Source organism: Camelus ferus, chromosome 16 (genome assembly GCF_009834535.1).
Source record: "Camelus ferus isolate YT-003-E chromosome 16, BCGSAC_Cfer_1.0, whole genome shotgun sequence".
Lineage (NCBI taxonomy): Eukaryota > Metazoa > Chordata > Mammalia > Artiodactyla > Camelidae > Camelus > Camelus ferus.
In genome coordinates, this window is record NC_045711.1 from 1583073 (window position 1) to 1602692 (window position 19620).

A 19620-nucleotide genomic window follows, 5' to 3' on the forward strand; every position below is an offset into this window, starting at 1 on the left:
TCCCTTCTGTAGCCCTGCCCTTTACCATATTTGGATTAAAATATGCAGAGATCAACTAGAGATACAGCTGTTTACTTTAACTTCTAACTCCCTCAAATGGTGGGTAGATCTAAATGCAATCATAAATTAGCATGTCATACTAATGCAAAACTTCTGTATTCTCTTTAGCTAAAATGTCATCTAATGGTGCTTTCAGGACTCTCTGTAAGTAATAAAAATAGATTTTACTTTTCTTATGCTCAAAAATACGAAAATAAAGAAGTGGCCCACAGTATGCGTGTTATTATTCAATATTTATATTTCCACTTGCATTTAAACCATTTCTCCTCTGAAATGAGTCCAGGCCCTTTTTAACATCGGAAGGCATTTGAATTTCATCTCCATAAACAGCCAAAGGCAGATTCTCAGAGACCTCCTCTGGGATCAGCATCCTTTCTTTCAGAATGCTTTTTCATGGTCAGAGACACAAGAACCAAATCAATGACCACTGGGACTTAAAAAGCTACTTTGAAATATACTTGAATTTCTTCCTCGTGAAGTTACTGGTAACGCTGTGCTGACTTCCTTAGGGATCTTCCTCACTTTTTGCGTCAATAGTAAACCAAAAACAACTGTTAAGTAATTTTCAAGACTTTGTAATGTCTGAAAATGTCTTGGGGCATGCTACATACACTCACCAGATCATACGAGCTTATATGGATACAGTCTAATTTACTGGCAGCAGAGACTCTCCACTGGAATGTGTTACTCAAGATGGGGTCTAATGAGGGGAAACTATCCAGAAAACTGTACTAAAATGATTACATCCCTTTGGAGAAATGACTCTGAGCCAAATCTAATTTGATTTCATGCTCAACCACCCAGAAAGTCAAGTATGTTCAAGTTCTGAAAACACTATGTGCTAGTAATGGGAGATTGAAATGGGTACAAGAGTAACTCATTACAACTGCAGAGAAGTTTAATTTATAATGTTTTTCTGCAGATGTCATCTCAGCTTATTCATATATCCATTCTACAAGATAGGATGGGTTAAGTATTGACATCCCCATTGCAGCGGTAAAGGAAAAAGAGCTTAAGTAACTCGGTCAAAGTTTCTGAGCTTCCATAAGAAAACCAGGCCTGGGATCCAGGTTTTCTCAATCTAAGTCCAGTGTTTTTCACAGAACAGTAGGGTGCTCCCTGTTATTTTTGGCTTTCCCCAAAGTTCTAATTTTGCTCTTTCCAAATTCACAAAAAACAGTCACTTCAGTGTGCTCAGGAAACAAACGAGCTTACAAACAAAACACATGATGGAAACATAAAATGTGGATACTTCAAAATATTTAAAAAACCAACACCTATGTTCTTCCTTTAATTATAATGCAGAGATAAAGGAAGCAAAATAATAAAATCAAAGTTTATACATTAAAATGACTGTTCTAACTTCAGAAAAAGCCCCTGTAGCCTTTGCTTTCCTACCCACAGACACTGAACGTTTCAGTCTAGAGATGCCAAAAACAAGCATAAATATGTAACAGATGATAGTTGTTTAGTTACTTTGGTTTTAAAAGCAGTAACTATGGTGAATTATTAACACTTGACTATGTTTTGTCCCTTTTCTGCCAGTTTGTGGTTAGTTCTGCTCTTTGCCCTAGTCTTGCTGGAAATGCTGCTTCAGCGATGTCCTCGTAGCTGGCACAAATGACTTGCATTTCTAGGCTTGTTTTATGGAATGTTAACACATCAGCACTTTGAAGCACATCTAACATTCATAAATAAAGTTTCCCTTACACGTCAAAAAGAATAACTTTTTGGAGAGTTAATGAATTGTAGTAATTCTGTCCTAACTTACCTTGTTTATTGTGTACAGAGTTGGTCTTCTGCGGAAAGCTTTATTAGAAAAAAAAAGGCGAGCATTTCCTTAGAACTAGAGCAACAGAGGCTTTTCATACTCTTATACCACATTAACTTCCAAAAGATTTTTAACTCCCTGTTTCCCAAAGCACACTAAATTTTTGAGCCCTACAAAAACTACAAGTTTTTGTTAGTCTAGTTCTTTTTTGAGAGTTCTGATAGTATACAAAGTGGGACCCTCTCTGGTTGTCACTATCTCATTCTTAGGTTGAATATTTAATGTTTTGAAGTACTTAAAAATTAAGCCTAATAACTTAAGCACTTCAAATATTTTCTGGGGAGAGTGCTGCCTCATTTATTAGTAAAATAACGTAGTTTGAAACAAAAGGAGAATAAATTTTTCATAGTCATGGCTGTCCAATAGATTTTGTAGGAGACAAATTTAAGGTGGAGTTGTCTCCAAATTAGTTTGATTGGGGGATAAAGAATGTCTTCTCTCCAATATTAAACATAAGGTGTCTCACACATAATGGGGTTGTCCAGCAGTCACATAATCAAACTACTCTAATCATTTTTTTCTTCTCCTGTGCCTCTATTGCTGTCATCCATCCTGACCAACTTTCCAGATGGAAATACATAAACGATAACTGGAACAAGATAGAGATTGAATAGACAAGTTTATAACCTGCTAGCAAAGACTCCGTGCTGCTTATGTCTGAAGTCCTAACAGATCTAGCACAGGATGTTGCTCACAGTGGGTTTAAAGTTTTTCTCTTTCAATGAGAAATCTACTTTGAAGGGTAGATAGGTATTGTGTACGTGTGTACGTATGTATGTACATATACATTAGGTCAAAATCTGCTTCCCTGAAGCTTTGCTCACTAAAAAAAAAAAAATCTCTCAGGGACCATGAAGACTAACAAGACTTTTCAGAATTTTATTGTGTGAAGTCTTCTGTTTTTCAAATTAAATGAAAACCATATTCCTTCAAACATACTCCTTAATTTGGCATTCAAGGTCTCCTATTATCTAGTCTCAATCTACTGCTAATCCTATCTCCTAACATTCTCCTTCATTTGATCTAATCGTCAACGAAACTGCCAGTATGTCTCATGGTCTAATAACCTGAGGCCTTTACTAACAACCTTCTCTGGGTCCCTCTGCACCTCTTCCCTTCTCCTATTCCTCTTCAAACCATCAGAAGACTGGGTAACAATAAAACATGTTCCTTGAACCCAGACGACTATTATCAAATAAGGGCTAACATTTACTGAACACTTAGTATGTGCCAAAACTGTTCATTTTCTCTTTTAATACCTTTGAGGCCATTAAGTCAATTTTATTATTGCTATTTTACTGAGCAAGGAAATGCAGGTTTAAAAGGGGTAAGCAATTTGCCAGAGATAAAAGGATCATGGAGGGTCAGTCCAGCGGCCGAGGGCCAGAGCCCGGAGTCACTGCCCCTCCTCTCCCCTCCCCGGGGTCCTGGGTCTCTGCTGCGCGTGCTTTCCCTCCCCTAAGCTCCAGCTGGCGAATCACTGGCCCTGCCCTCCCGACCGCGCTCGGCTTTGCGGGGCGGCATCTAAACCCAGGCATCCGGACGTCTCCAGTGCCCCGCCTGCTTGACCTCACGCAGAAACTCAGCCTAACCAAGCAAGACCCCCATGACCTGGCTCTGAGGCCTGTGGCCTTTGAGCCATTCTCTTCTAGGCACACTCCGGGTTACCACCAGCCACTTACAAATGCATATCTAGAACCTAAGAAATGACCTTGGGGCGCGGGAACGGGGTTGGAGGACTAGCCCTGGGCCCAATTTTCGGACGAAGCTGGGGTGGAGTCTGGGAGGGCCCCGCAGGTGACGAGAACAGGCTTGTCCCTCTCTGGGCAAAACTCCAAAGAGGTAGAGCCATCCCTGCGCCCCGTACTTCACAGTGTGAGAACGCATGGGCGCGTTCACGTTTCTGTGCCAGGGAGAGGGGGCAGGCATCTCTTCCCCTCGGTCCACAGAAGGTACAACGCCATCTCGCTATTCACCGGTCAGCGGCCCCTGCGCCTGCGCAGTCGGAGGCGTGGGCGGAGCACGCATGCGTACGGTGTGATTCCCGCGCTTTTTCGGAGGCGGGAAGGTAGCGTCAGTTGCTGTTGGCCTGACGGAGCGACGGTTGACTGGAGACGAGAAACCTGAGGGTTCAAGTTGCGTGTCGGGTTGGCAGGAGGGCCAAGAAGGGAAAGAATCTGTGTAGGCCTTAGTTACTAACCTGCCTCGAGCCCTGGGGTCAGGAGAAATCTTTGGAAGAAAACAGGAGCCCTGACTGGAGGTTTTCCCACAAGGGGCTGAAGTAGGCCCCGTGGCCTCCATCTGAGGCAACGGTCTTGGGGGGGGGGGGGGCTGTGTGTGAGTGTGTGTGTATGTGTTAGAATCGGAGAGAAAGGAAGATCAGAGACAGCTGAATGGCAGAGTCAGATTTATTTCGAGAAACTTGCAGTGAGCAAACTTTCTGCACACTGACGCCGCCACCCGTGTTAATGCGATTAGGATCCAGTCAGAAGCCGAAGCGGAGAGGGCAGCTCAGGGTCCCCGCCCCACCAGGGTCAGGGGTCCAGGGGAGGATGCGGCATTTTTATTTGCCTGAGACTCAAAAACGTACTAACACTTCTCAGCCGCCTCTAGGTTCAGGATGTGAGTTGCGTTGGTGTTTCTGGGCTAAGAAAAGGTGGCCCGACCTCTGCTTTGGTTCCTAGAATGGCATCAAGAATATTTTCTAAAGAGACTGCTGTATCCATCAAGGCCAAGACGTGGAAACAAAACAGAGGAAATCCCTGACCTCATGATTCCCAAGTTTTATTTCTAGAAACAATATTTAGAAATTGATATTTACCTCAGTATGATTTGCATTATTACTCAGTGGTGGTCATGTGTGTTTGTCTCATGGGGCAGTGAACCTGGGAGCAGAAGTGATCTTAGCTTTTCACACAACAGGTAAGTGCTGAATTTAATTGGAGTTAGACTATAAGAGACTAAACATGGAGAAAATTACAGCAGAAATTCTGTGGTAAAAGGAAAGGAAAAACAGAAAAAATCTTGTTTCACTTGTTAAAGTTACAGAAGCTGTGGAAACTTATCATTACAATTATTCTGCATATTAAGTGTGGCCTTAGGCTTTGGTATTGTATAATCCTGGGATCTCAAACTAATGGCCAAAGCAGAATGATCTGCACAGTGTTTTACAGTGAGACACAGAACACATTCTTAATTGGCTTTCAACTGTATGTGTTTCCTCCCTGGCCTTGTTTGTTTGCCAATTTGTAGTCCATTTTCCAGAATTGTTCTCATTGTGGGTCCTTGATTCTGAAATAAATTCCGTAGACTCTGTGAAAATCCACGTATGTTTAGGAGGCAAGCTTATAGCCACACTGGTCTTATTTCCAACAGATTTGGGAAAATGGGTTATGTTGTAAATTCTTATTCAGAAAGCAAGAGACTATAGCGTGTTTACACTATTAAGTCTGAAACCATAGTTTTCAACCATAATTTCAGGAATTTCCAGGCTGAGAATTTGGTTTTCTCGTTGATAGCACATGAGTTACAAATTTCTCTCCTTGAAGGTTTAGTCGAATAACTTCATGCTGTAAGGTTGAAGTGCTAAAGAAAGAGTTATCGACTTTGATATTGAAGGAAATGAAGAGAAACCTAAATGAAAATTCAACTCGAAGTACAGCAGGTATTGACTGACTTTTATTTTAAAATTTTCTGTAGTTTGTATATACCATGTAAACCTTATCTAGTATATAGATACAACATTTTGGAAGGAACTTTTAAAAAGAGTGAACATATAGTCTAGCCTCTACTTTTTAGGTCGAAGGAAATAAATTACTCAAGACAAAACACTTAGTGGCTTAGGTGGAAGTAAAATCAGATTTTCCTGGATTTACTCTTGTGTTCTTTCTACAATCCCCATGTGCTTCACGAGTTGTTCTGTGCTTTTAAGCTGAAAATAAAGAAATTAATAATACTTTAATTTTTATTTGTGACTTGTTTAAAATATTTCCAGAGCTACTTCTGTCTTCCTAACAGCTTCCCGTGCCATTTCTGCTTTTCCTGCTTATTAGTTAGTACAAGGACAGAGGGCAAGAATGAAGAGAACCAGGGGAATGATGATAATGCAGAATGAAGATAATAATAGCTATGATTTATGGTGGATATACTGTATTCTGGGCATTTAATGATATGTATTCATTTATTTAACTCTGAGAGAGTTTTTGTCATCCTTGCTTTCTAGATGAGAAACAAAGGCACAAAGAGGGTAAATAAATAATTTATGAAGTAGAAGAACCAGGATTTGAATTTGACTCCCATTCTTTTGATCACTATCTTATTCTGCCTCTCAGTATATGTCATATTGGCACGATAAGTTTAAGGAAATAGCCATCGTTTGGACTTTAAAATTGTAATTTAGACCTGCTTTGAAGTTATATTTCAAGCCTAGACAGTTTGACTCCAGAGTCCACATCGTTTTCCCAGCCTTTCATCATACAGCCATCACAGAGTCTATATTCTCCTGTAGTGAAAGTGCGGATGGACCAACTAGAGTATGGTATAGTGGCAAGATAGCTCTGAACTGAGACTTAGGAAGCTTGGGCCCTATCTAAGTTCTTTCACTGTACAATGTGCAAACTTGTGGGACCTCTTTTTCCACTTAGAGCCCTTCTAGCTTTAGTGTTTATAAATTCTGACTTTTGACTAGACTTGCGATCCCAGGTCTTTCATCTGGAGGGTTTGGAATAGTATCTGTTCTCATTTAAACTCATTATTATTACTCTAAGTCATTCTCAAAATGATTCACAGAAAATATGCATTACAGACACCTGGAGTTCTTGTTGAAACTGCAGCAATTTGGCTTTCAAAGCATATCTATGGAAATAAAATCTATGAGAGTGGGGTCTAGGAACTGGTATGTTAAACATAATTCCAGATAAATTTTGGTCAAACGAAAGTTTGAGAACCATGGCCTTAAAGGGGGTGCTCCCATGGTCCAGAGAGTGGTTAGGGTTTTGGAAAGCATGGGTCAGATTTTGGTTCTCCCTTCCCTCTGGTGTACTTGAAGGGTCCCCTCCAGTTGATATGGTGATAAGCAAGCACAGGAGGAAAGTAACAGAAACAAAAAGTAGATTTGGAAAAGTTTGGGGGATGAGGGAGGAGATGGCAATTACTCAAGATGAATTAAAGCAGTGTTAACGCAAAACAAGAAAGGAGTTTGTAGAGGCAAGGCCTATTTGGGATCTTAAGAATGTAAAAATAAATCCAAATATATAGAAATATATCTGTAGTAAATATAAAATTAATGTATAGAAGTAGACAAATTCAAGTTGTGTATTATTATATACTAGTAATTATTCTATAGCTAGATCTGACTATTTGCCTATTATGTACTAATTTATTGACATATATAATTTAGGCTGTTTGCCTGTACCATTGTTCAATCAGAAAAAGAGGAATAGACAACCATTAACATCCAATCCACTTAAAAATGATCCAGGTATCAGTATTGCTTCTGACAGTTATGATTTCCCTCCTCTACCAACAGGTAAGAAAATAAGTTAAAATTTTCAGAAAATAAGAAATAAGACTCTAGAAAACTACCATTTCTATTTTATTATAATGGAAGTAGAAACTTTATTATTTTTCTTCTTTCCACTATCCAATTAAAAGGATTACTTTGCTCTTTCTGAGCAGACTAGTGTAGTAGTTTGAGTTTCCTTGTCTACAAGGATGTCTCAGCATTTAAATGGAGTATCTTAAATATGGAGTCTTTGTTCTAATGAAGCAGTAATCTATATTGTAAAGATTTTTTTCTTTTTCAAAACATGTAGGTATTGTGACTTAAACATTTGGTGGTAAAGAATGGAGAAACTCAAATTACTTCATGAATAGGGATAAGTGTGAATGGGAACATGGGAAAGGTGGAAGGAAATAGACCTTAGGAGGGGTCTGCTTGGCCAGGAATTTGTCTGCTTGTCCGTGGTCTTTTTTCTCTAATGTCATTTTTGCCTTTCTTCATTTTTTTGGTTTTTCACTCCTTTATCCAGTTGACTTCCTTATACCTTCGACTAGCACATGAGCTAAATTGCCCTTGCTGGCTGTTAATATAACCTTTTAGTGCTAGTTCTCAGAGCCCATCATTGGCTGCCCTCTGTTTCTCTTGATTCAAATTCTAGAGACAGCCTCTGCTTCAGCTCATATTTTTAAGTAAGATCATTGAAATCCTGATTTAGCTTTATGGGTAGGCCTCTTATCTCTGAAACAATTAGCTGTGGTGGTTTGTGCTGGGAGGTCTTAATGTTTGCTTACTTTTTACTTCTCTCTGGAAGAAGGCATGGACAGGCAGCTATTCTGAAATATACTTGGTACATGCTGGTTGTATACATTTGCACTTTGGGGGCACACTTAAAAAAGCTTTAATAGGATTTATGAACTAGAATTTTAAAATCCCTTTATATGTCAATACTTGTATTGTTAATTTTATCCAGTGTGTAACCATAGACCTTAACCTACTTTCAAATCTATAATTATTTTGTTTTCTTCCACACTTGAGGAATTGGAAGTATGAATTTCATATTCTCATTTTTATGGAGAACATAAAAAATTCACATGGATATGCATTTAGGCATTTATCTGATCATCTTTTGTCATTTAAAAAACTCTCCACTATTTAAAATACTTTTTATAAGTAGCATGAATGATGGATGATCTTGAAAAATAACAATGTGAGTTGCTCCTTAGGGAAGTGTGTGTCCTCCTGAAGTACTGAAGTCTTCAAGCTCTGAGCAGGATTACTGTCTGTCAGAGATATAATAGGATTCTTATATTGGGTAAGAAATAGGACTAGGCCACTGTTTTCCACATTTTTGTCTTGATCCATTAGTAGGTTGGGAAATAATCAGTCTTTTAAAAAAAGAAATAAAAGAGACTAAAGTAGAGTAGAATAGAGAATATCAGAATGTATGACACATAGTAAGAATAAGAACTGATGAAAAACACAAGGTGCTATACCAGGATTGATTGTGGAAGAGAGATACAGATTAAACTATTACCTTGCTTAAAATACAACAGGGAAGACATTCAAAAAAAGTAATAAGGCAGGCTGTGATAAATTCCACAACAAAGTACTGTTGAAGAACATGTCCATATATTTAAGTTCTTTTCACCTTCAAGCTTTCAACTGCCTCCCCCCTGCAAATTAAATAAATATGAAAGAATTATTTCCAAAAAATGCTACCTACCTTACTCTTACCTGTGTTACTTATATCTTTTGAGATTGGGCCTGGGAAGCTATGAATCCAGAGTTGCCTCCTTTAACGAAAACAATGAACACAGGGTATATGGAAAAATTTATACCAATGAATCTGTATGTCTGTTACTGACTGATGTTATTCTTCTATGTATGTTTTATATTTATGAATCTGGGAACAAATTATTAATAGTTAATAAGACATATTTCCTTGAAAGGCAAATATATTCAGTTTCTCATCCCCTGAGAAGTCAAGAGTTTGTGTTGAAATCTATTCAATCAAATACTGAAAGAAGTAAGAGTGGTGGGAGGTGAGTCTACTTAAGATTTCTTCTTATTCTATTCCTTTTCCTTCCCATCTCCTCCTTTACTCCCTTCTCTCCTCCTCTAATCTCTTCTCTTTTCTTAGACAGAATTGCAGTTTAGAAAATTTCTATAATTATAACTATAGTGATATTACTATGTTCTATAGAAGTTAAGAGAACATGCCATATAAAACTTTAAAAGTAGGTAATTTTGGCAGTGATTATGTTTTCAAAGAATACTCTGTGCTGTAATGAAGTTTCTGCCAATATTTATCACCATGAATTTATGATTTTGCTGTGGATCATTAATGATGTAATTGATAATAGGTAAAGAGTCAGGAATAAGTATATCTAAATATTGAATATATTTAGAAATTGAAAACCAAATAGAATGCTCAGTCTTACCCTAGTACTTAGAATGCCTAATACCCTTATTTACTCAGAATTGTTCTCTTACAGCGCCTAATGTCTTTCAACGATTCTTCTTATATGGATCTATTGTAAAAATTAAATAATGTAAGATAATGTATAATTTAAGTCAGTAATTCATAGAAGGAGCTGGCAGGACCCCCCCTCCAATATTCATATAACTAGATTTTGGATCTTTTACATCCCCTTTACCTTGTTCAGGATGGCCAAAGATATGAGGAGTCTTCTCTTTCATACTTGGCCTCTGGAACACCCTCTTGACACTCCTATCCTTGTTACAGTTCTTCTGGGCCACAGTTGAATGTTGTACTTCTGCCCTATTAAGATCTTTAAGCTCCTTGGTAATTGCTGGACAACGTTAGCTTACATGCTCTGAAACCAGAGGCTTTCATGTCCTCACAGGCATTTGATGAAGGAGAAGGCAATTTTAGTTTCTTTCTTTTATAATTACCATGTTGTCTTTTCTTTTGTATCAGTGTGCTTTTCCATGCCAGCATCTTCCTTTTTCTAGATGATTTTGGCTTTTCCAGAGAAGAGCATTCTTCTAATTTCCAAGGCATTTCTATTCTCACTCCTCCTGTAATAGAGTTTATCAGACAATTTGCTGTCTTGCCCATTTTTAGACATGTTACTTTTATTATTTTCAGAATGTTATAACAATAGTTATTTTAAAAGATTACAGTATGAATTTTTTTAAAAAGTTCTAAAATATCTATATATCAACTTTAGACTGACTTCTTTATATTTTACTACAACTTAAGGAGCTGTTATTTGCTTTCCTACTACTCCTAAGTAGGACTTTTAAGCTACACAGTAAAAGTACAGAATTCCTCATCAAACAGCTATCTACCTTGCCTGTATTTTCCTTGTGACTTAAAATCACTGACATTATAATATCAAGCCATAGCTTAACTTTTGAAAATTTTACATTGTAGAAAATGAAAAAAAATAAATGTATGAAGAAGGAAGCAAAGTTTTCAAAATTTTACTACTCTGAGACAACCACTGTCATATGAAGGCTTGTATAGTTTAAAAATATACTCTCTGGCACTGGACTTTGAGTTGGGAGACTAGGATTCCCTGGGTTTTGAATTGTCAGTAACTAGTTATATGACCTTGGACAAGTTACTTCCTCATTAAGGCTCAGTTTCCTCACTCGAAAAGAGAGTATAATGTATTGTAGGGTTGTTGTGATGGTATATTTGGAATTTCTAACTAGTCAGTAGTTACAAAGTAGTTTATAAACCACAAATTACCATATAAATGCACATTTTCATTAACAATTTTCTTTTAATTAAGAAAAATATATAGAAACAACGCTATTACTAATTTTTTTTTTTTAAAAACTATTGCAGCTACAAAGATGGCAACACAAATACCAGTTTTAAAACTTGGGATAGAAATGATTTTAAGCCTCAGTGCAAAAGAACAAATAAAATGGCAGATAATGGAATAAATTCTTATCCAGTGAATTTGGGAGCTCAACAACAGAAGCAATTAAGAGTATCTGAATCAACTAACTTATCTCACCAAAGAGAAAGTAAAGTACTCACACAAACACATTCATCAAAAATATCTGGCTCCACAATGAGAAGTCTAGACAAAAACAGTGCATTACAGGCATTTAAGCCCAATTTTCAACAAAATCAATCTAAGAAAAAAATGTTGGATGATTTTCCAGCAGAAAACACCCTGAAGGTAAACTTTTAAATATTAATTATTTACATTTTGTATTTACATTAAAAATGTGTGAAATATTTAGAAAGTTACAGAGATAAGAGCATTTGAAATTATTCCCATGGCCTACGTTACTTGATTAGCACAAATACCCAGTTCCCTTCCTCACGTCCTGGCCCAATAGATTCTTTACCCTCTGCCCTTCTCTATGTTCTGGAAGGCTGAATGGTCCTACATAGTGCATCGTCCTGGGATCCCGTAGCTGGCTTCTGTTAGGGGTTAGCCAGTAGGAATGGAAGACACTGGCAGGACATCAAAGGTAGGGAGAGAGGTTGGATTTTCCCATTCCCTCCCTAATTAAATGCTGTGTCACAGGCGGCAGCTGTGTCCCTGCATGATATAGCCCTCCATGAGTCCAGCTTTCACAAGCTTGATCATTTTATTTCCTCCGCTTGTCCTTTCAGCCTTGGAGTGGTAACAATTTCTTACTGTTGTTGGTCTTTGAGTGCTTAAGTACCCTGTGTTGATTATGCCTATACATCTGTAAGCAGTTTTTTCTTAAAAAGAAAAAAGTATTTTCCATATAAGCCATCTGAGGTAAATTGTTTTACCCACATATTTGTGTAGTATAAGGACTTAGAATCTTTACATAGAAAGTGAATGAGTATGATGAAAAAAATGACAGGTTTTTCTAATGCTATGTTTTTATTTTTTCAAAAGGAAACTTCATTGTATCAGTTAAAGTTTAAAGAAAAAGATAATTCTTTAAGAATTATATCTGCAGTTATTGAAAGCATGAAGTACTGGCGTGAACATGCACAGAAAACCGTACTTCTTTTTGAAATATTAGGTGGGTGTAGCACTTCAAAAATACTTCAGTAATACCATTTGGACAACAGTTTTGTATGTTAATAGGAATACCTAGAGGATCTTAAAGAAAAATAAAATTTTTACAGAAGGAGATTATGGTTTATTAGGATTTTCTTCAGTTCCTGGGATCTGTCACTGATTTATGTGACTTAAGACATGTTTGGTTATTCATGGTAGTACTCTTCTGATTCATAATGTCAAAACTAGAAGGATTCTTTCAAGTAATCTAACCTAACCTTTGATGTAGGTGAAAAAATGGGGCAAATAATTAAAATAGACTTGACTGAAATCACAAAGCTAGTTAGCAGCACAGATAGATCTAAAACCCAACTCTCCTTATTCTCAATAGAGTGTTCTTTCTGCTCTGTTACACTAAATCCAGTAGTAATTTTATATATAAATTAAATTATAGTAAATATTCTGAAAGAACATTTGTGAAGAGTCCTTTACTGATATGTGTAAACACCCTACAATTAATCTGTTTTCTAAATTAATATTTAAAAGGGAGGAGAGTTTTATAGAATGTGTCTGGAATTTGATTTTACTTCAAATGAAGAGACAAACAGGAAGTGGAGATTCAAAACATACTTCTTTCCACAGTTTAAATAAAATATTTAAAGTAATTTAAATTATGAAATATTCTAAACATGCAGAAAAATCTAGAGAATATAATAAATAGCCACATACCTGTTTTATAGACATCCTTGAAAGCTGTATCTGTTTTTCTTCTCTGGAGATAATCACTGTAGTATCTTTACATGTTTTTATAATTTTACTATATACATTTGATTTCATAAATTTATATTTATTTAATTACTTTTTTATGTGTTTTACAATATAGAGTTTGCATTTTCATCCAGTATTATGTTTTTGAGATTTAGCCATCTTTCTGTTCTGTAACAGTGTTGAATTGATCATGAGACCCCAGTTGTGGTCTCTCCAGTAGTTTCTGACTTTTATGGTATTAAGATGATTGTCAAAGTTCTCTATACCACACATTTTTCCATATACCACACTGTCACATTCTTCGATTGTTTCTTCTGCTTGCTGTTTCCCAGAAACTAGCAAATGACCCCTTGCATATCATTATTTCTAACTGCATAACAAGCCCATCACTGCAACACTGAACTCTGTAGCTGGGGAAGGGGATATGCTGATTGGCTTACATCAATCTTATGTCACTCCTGGGTCTGGGAGTGGGACAAATCCCATCCAGATCATATGGCTAAGTATGGCATAGGAGAGATTTCCTAAAGGAAAATCTAGATATCATGAGGGGAAATAGAGGCTGACCTCAAAATAACAAATGTTCACTATCAGTACATAATAGATGGAAAGGAATGAATAATACTCTCATTTGATAATAATTTCTTGAGATAAACATGAATTATCATTTGAATTTTATAGATGAAGCGGATTTGAAAGAGGTTAAACAGTTTGCTCAGCTTAGTAAATTGCAGAATTGAGACTCCATTGCATGACTTCTGATTCTGTTTCAATGTTTTCATTAAATTATGATGTTTATCTGTTATACATGACTATTTTATTTGTTGTAATGTAGTAGACTTGTCTGAGGTTTTAACTACTTTGTAGAACACATTGTAAGAGAAAAGCTTCAGATGGCCAACTATTGTCAATTGTATAAACTTTGGCAAATCAACTGATCCTAAGTTGGAGAGGGCCAGAAATTTTGTTTTCCTTAGAATAAAACAGTTTCAGAAATATCTTTCCCTTTTGGAGGGAGAGGTATATCTGAGTGCCAGGGCGTGTGCGTAGCATGCATGAGGTCCTGGGTTCAATCCCCAGTGCCTCCATTAAAAAATAAATAAAATAAAAATAAATAATAAACCTAATTAACCCCCCCCCCAAATTTTAAAAACTTAAAAAAGGGAATATCTTTCTCTCTTAAAATGGTTTCTTATTATTGAGAGATTGGTGTGGGAATAGTTATTTAAATATCAATTTCTCTTTGTTAAATTTTATTTGCTTTTTACCAGCACTGATTTTTTTCCCCTCTGTTTCAATTTTGTTTAGCTGTTCTCGATTCAGCTGTTACACCTGGCCCATATTGTTCAAAGACTTTTCTTATGAGAGATGGGAAGAATATTCTGCCTTGTGTATTTTATGAAATAGTGAGTATTTTTTTAAGAGTTCTTTGCAAAGCTTATGCCAACAAAACCATACAAATGCAAGCTATAATTCCACTGTAGTAAAAATTCTGTTAACAATTTAGTAGTACTTTCAACATTTTGTTTGGTTTTAGTTCTGATATTAAAGTTGTTTATTTGTTCAACTTATATGGAGAGCCTACCCTGTGCTAGTTGCAAGGGATACAAAGTGGAATATAAATGGTAAATGACTCTCCCATAGAGTTTATAATCTCAGGAGAAAGACAAGATACATAAATGTTACACTGTGGTATGACAAATGATATGACAGAGGTGTGTGCAGAATGCTATAGAAGTAGATAGGAAGGGTGGTCAGATCACTGTAAGGTTTTTTAAGAATGCATTAACCTATTTTATCTTAGATACTTAAGGCCTAATAAATTAAGCCAAAGTGTTGGGACCAGGGGAGGAGGTGGGAGGAATGCATTCTTCAGTGAAGGAGCAGCACATGCAAAGGCATGAAGCTCAGATAGAGCCCAGATTGTTCAAGAAACTGCAAGTAGTTTATAATTACCAGAGTACAGAGTTAGTAAGTGAGGGAGGTAAGGGTAGTACTTCTGAACTTGAGAGAAGGCGGAGTGAGTGGGCTGGAACGTAGCAAAGAGGCTTGGTAACAAAGGAAGCTGGGGGTGACAAAGGAGGCTGGAGACTTTATAAGACTTCCATACTTTGTAAAAGAGTTTGACGTTAATTCTGAAATCACACTGGGATTCCAGTTTGTACTCCATCGCTTATTATTACCTTTATGATCTTGAGTGAGCTGCTTAAACTTTCTGAGCATCAGTTTTTTTAATCTGTCAAATGCAGAGACTAATTCCTGCTTTGAAAATCTGTTTTGGAGATTAGATGATAAAACATGAATGTATAGCAACTGACACATAACAGATGATCCAGAAGTAGTAATGTCATGTTATTAATTTCTATAATATCTTGAATGTTTATTTTTTATTTTATTATTTTACTTTTTTCTCTAGTCTAAGTTTTTTAAAAAAACTTTTTTATTGAAGTATAACATGTACAGAAAAGTGCACAAATCATAACTGTACAATTCCATGGAGTATCACAAAGTGAACATTACCAAGGATAAAAATAGAACATTGCTGTCACCCTGTATGTCTCTGTGCCTCTTCCAATTCATTACCTCCTATTTCTTGCCTAATATTAACCATTATCATGACTTTAATATCATCAATTAATTCTGCCTATTTTTGAACTTACATATAAGTAGTATCATATGAAATGTCTTCTTTTATGTCTGGTTTCTTTTAGTCAACACAGTGTTTATAAGAGTCATCACTCTAGCTATAATTCATTTATTTATATATTTCTATGTACAATATTCTGCTGTATAAATATGTCACAATTTAGTTTTCTGTTCTGCTGTTGGTGGGCCTCTTGGTTGTTTCTTGATTTTTTATTATGAATAATGCTCTGTGAACATTCTTCTATACGTCTCTTGTGCACATGCATACCTTGCTGTTGGGTATATACCTAGAAGTAAATATAAAAAATGCAGGATCATAGTGCATGTATATGTTTTAATATGGTAATTATTGCCAAAGAATTTTCCAAAGGGTTTTACCAGTTGACATACTCACAATCAGTGTAGGAGAGTTGTACCTTCTCTGCATTCTTATCAACATTTGGTACTGTCAGTCTTTTTTATTTTAGTCATTCTAGTGAGTAAGTGTACTGCTATCTCATTTCTCTCCAACTCTGGTGACTGAGAAGGTTCAGCACTTTTGATGTTTACTGGCCACTTAGATATCTTCTTTTGAAAAATCTGTTCAGGCCTCTGATAATTTTTTTCTATTGAATTATTTGTCTTTTCCTTATTGACTTATAGGAGTTTTTGAGAAAACTATTCTGGGTACAAGTTCTTTGTCTATTATGTGTATTGCAAATATCTTCTCATACTCCATGGTTTGCTTTTTCAGTCTTAAGAGTGGCTTTTGAGAAACAGAAAACCTTTACCATAGTATAGTCCTTTTAGTAATCACCAACATTTTCCCTGATACTTATTGTGCTTTTTATGACTGCTTAGTGAGAGCAATCCCAGAATACTTTAATTTTATTCATGACTGAGAGGATTTGGAGCTGGCTGTTCTTTTTCTGATTTACTAATCTCATTAGTGCATAGCCCTTCTGAGTCTCCCAACTCTAAGCCTGGGGTGGACATGGTGTGATTATCAGAATCTCTTTTCTTTGAGGGGCTTTGGTCTCCATTTTTTTTCTCCTAGCCATATGAGCCTGGCAGAAGCTCTGCTCAGTTTCTTACACTCTCAAAATGCCTTGACTATAATTGGCAGATACCTCAGCAGGGAAAGCCTCCCCAGATATCAGGCCCCATTCTGGACTGCTCTCCTCTCCCAGATGGGGGTCTCTGTAATTCCTCACTGCCTTTGGTATCTCTCAGGAGATTTTAAAATAAATATTCCATCTAGCTATTCTAGTTGTTTTTAGTGGGAAAGTTGGTCTGAACTACCTAGTCTGCCATCTATTGAAACTGACAGTCTAATAGAAATGAATATTCATGTGCCATTATATTGGGAATATTCCTTTTTTTTTTTAAGCAGCTCACTGCCTTTTAAGAAGCCCTACCCAAGTGTGAAGGGCTTTCTTCTGTGGAGGGCACGCATTTCTCCCTAGCTATTATGATCTTGTCAACACTGGGGCTCTAAATTAGGTAAGGGAATTACAGCACTCTGGGGTGATTCATATTTAGTTGATGATATTAGTTTTAAAAAATTGAAATTCAAGTAAAGTCATAAATAACTTTATCGATATTTATTTTTTAAAAAACAGGATCGTGAACTTCCAAGACTGATTAGAGGCCGAGTTCATAGGTGTGTTGGAAACTATGACCAGAAAAAGAATATTTTCAAATGTGTTTCTGTCAGACCGGCATCTGTTTCTGAACAAAAAACTTTTCAAGCCTTTGTTAAAACTGTAGATGCTGAGATGAGGTATTATACTAATGTAATGAATGAAATTTAAGTGATGATGAAGGAAGTTTAAATAGTTTAAATTAAAAGCATTTTTCTGTTATTATTTCAATTACCATCTCCATGGTTTTATGGCTACTGTTTTTCTGTATTACACTTGTTGAATTAAAATATTTAAATCCTTCTATTTTATTTTTTAAATCACTTTATTAAATCCTTTTAAATGTGGAAAGATTTTTTGAAAAATAATTTTAGTATTTTTATAAAAATTGTACATTTGCTAAAATTAAAAAACCGTTTCAGATAAAAATGTTCAATAGTAATACAGATAGGTAGATACTCATTTCACATGAGATTAGAATACGTTTGCGTCAACTCAGATAGATTTGAGTCAGCCCAGAGGCCAACATCAAGCTTAATGGGGAAATATAGAGGCATTCTCACCAAACCCAGGAACAAGACAAAGGTGCCCACTATCTGTAGTGTCACTAGGCATTATACTGAAGTTTCTAGTCTGTGCATCTACTTTGGGATAGCTGTAGTCTGGTCCCTGCTTGTTTTATGGATTCTCCATTCGTCTTTTTTTTTTTTTTTTTTCTTAACTGCTGAAAATCTAGGCTCTGGCCCCAATGGACTGCTGCCCACTCCTAAACGGCAGTGATTAAGCATCCAGACATGAGTTTATCTCCATCCCCATGTTCCCTATAGTCAAGTGTGATCAGTGGTTATAATCATTCACAGCTCTAGGATCCTGAGAGCATTTGTCCTAGAGAGACCTTGGGTAATTGCTTTGTCTTTAATGAGTTCCTCCAGGATCTAGACTCCTCTGGGATCCAGGGCTCCTTAGGCCTGGGGATGTATAGAATGGGAGATGCGACAATGGATGTTGCAGATACAGGTAATAACTACAGAGGCTGTTACTTCTTACGCTTTAGTGAATAAAGAGGGGCAGGATCTCAGGTCATGGGTCCTGGAGTCTCCCTCAGACACACTGGGTAAGTTGGGCAGAGGATGAATGAGCTGGTCCCTTAGGGTCCTTCCTACCTGAGGGTCTTGATTTCCCAGGTTGTATCATGTTCTGCAGGAGAACTTTTCAGGTGTGATAACTCCCTTCTTCACCTCTCAGCCTCCCATGATTTCTTCACAATCTAGAAATATTTTGACTAATGTTCATTACTCACATTAGTCCTTTTTTTAATTAATGATAACGTCTATAAATATAACTGTGTAATGTATCTCACAAGATTTTTTTTTGTTTCAGCATAAGACCTCTCTATGAGACAGGCATTTAATGCAGAAGTTCTTGACCCTTGACTATATATTTGAATGACTTAATGGCCATTAGATAGCACCCCTCTCCCCAGAAATTCTGATTACATTCATTGGATGAGAGTGCAGTAATCTATATTTTAAAATACAGTGTGTTCCTCAGACCAACAGAATTGGAATCACTAAATATAAAATTTGTGCTTATAAAATACAGAATTTTAGGCACCACAACAGACCTACTTAATCAAAATCAGCACTTAACAGGGCCTCAAGGTAGGCAATATGTAAATTAAATTTTTAGAAGAACTGCCCTTTGTGATTCTTATGTGCAGTCCAGACTGAGAACTACTGATTTCCCAGGTGCAGAGGATGAGAGAGACATTGTTAATGGAGCAGCTAAGGCTCATAGCCCTGATCCTGCCAGCATCTTCAAGTGTTGGCTCTCTGTTTTGTGATTCTAGAGAGACTTGTGACAGCCTCAGGAAAGGATCCTACATGTTTTCCTGGGAAGCAAATTTCTGAGAAATTAAGTGCATGGAGCTTCACTTGATGCTTTTCCCTGCTGCAATACAGAACATTAAGTCCACATGTGAAAAATATGTGGCTCAGTTAAGCATCATTGGCAGGGTGAAAATCCTAGCAATAAGACCCAGTTATGTTTCTTTGAGGAAAGGAACTTCTTATATCCCTAATACTCTTCCTTAGTTTTCTCAGCTCTGAGGCACACTCTGAGTTATGGATATCTGGAGAAGAAATGGAGCAAGGTCTCAAGGGTAGAAATTATCTTTATTTCTTCCTTTTCTCCCCAAATTACTAAACATACCCATCAGTTTTA

At 36.7% G+C, this 19620-nt stretch overlaps 1 protein-coding gene across 1 annotated transcript; it reads left to right on the plus strand.

Moving 5' to 3' along the window:
- Positions 1-4222: 4222 nt before the first annotated feature.
- LOC116656678 (spermatogenesis-associated protein 22-like) lies at positions 4223-17691 on the plus strand. The gene is made up of 9 exons (XM_032498042.1): positions 4223-4813; positions 5440-5555; positions 7290-7418; positions 9149-9209; positions 9341-9433; positions 11212-11554; positions 12254-12383; positions 14438-14535; positions 17377-17691. Exons 1-9 carry the CDS (start codon positions 4719-4721, stop codon positions 17566-17568), a joined length of 1257 nt encoding a protein of 418 aa, XP_032353933.1. The 5' UTR covers positions 4223-4718; the 3' UTR covers positions 17569-17691.
- The last annotated feature ends 1929 nt before the right edge of the window (positions 17692-19620 follow it).

Bases quoted from the DNA above. Each gene is read 5' to 3' on its own strand.
- LOC116656678 (XM_032498042.1), top strand. From the start codon at position 4,719: ATGATTTGCATTATTACTCAGTGGTGGTCATGTGTGTTTGTCTCATGG. The intron at 11,555-12,253 runs GTAAACTTTTAA...TTTTTTCAAAAG, and splicing joins CAGCAGAAAACACCCTGAAG to GAAACTTCATTGTATCAGTT. The intron at 14,536-17,376 runs GTGAGTATTTTT...TTTAAAAAACAG, and splicing joins CTTGTGTATTTTATGAAATA to GATCGTGAACTTCCAAGACT.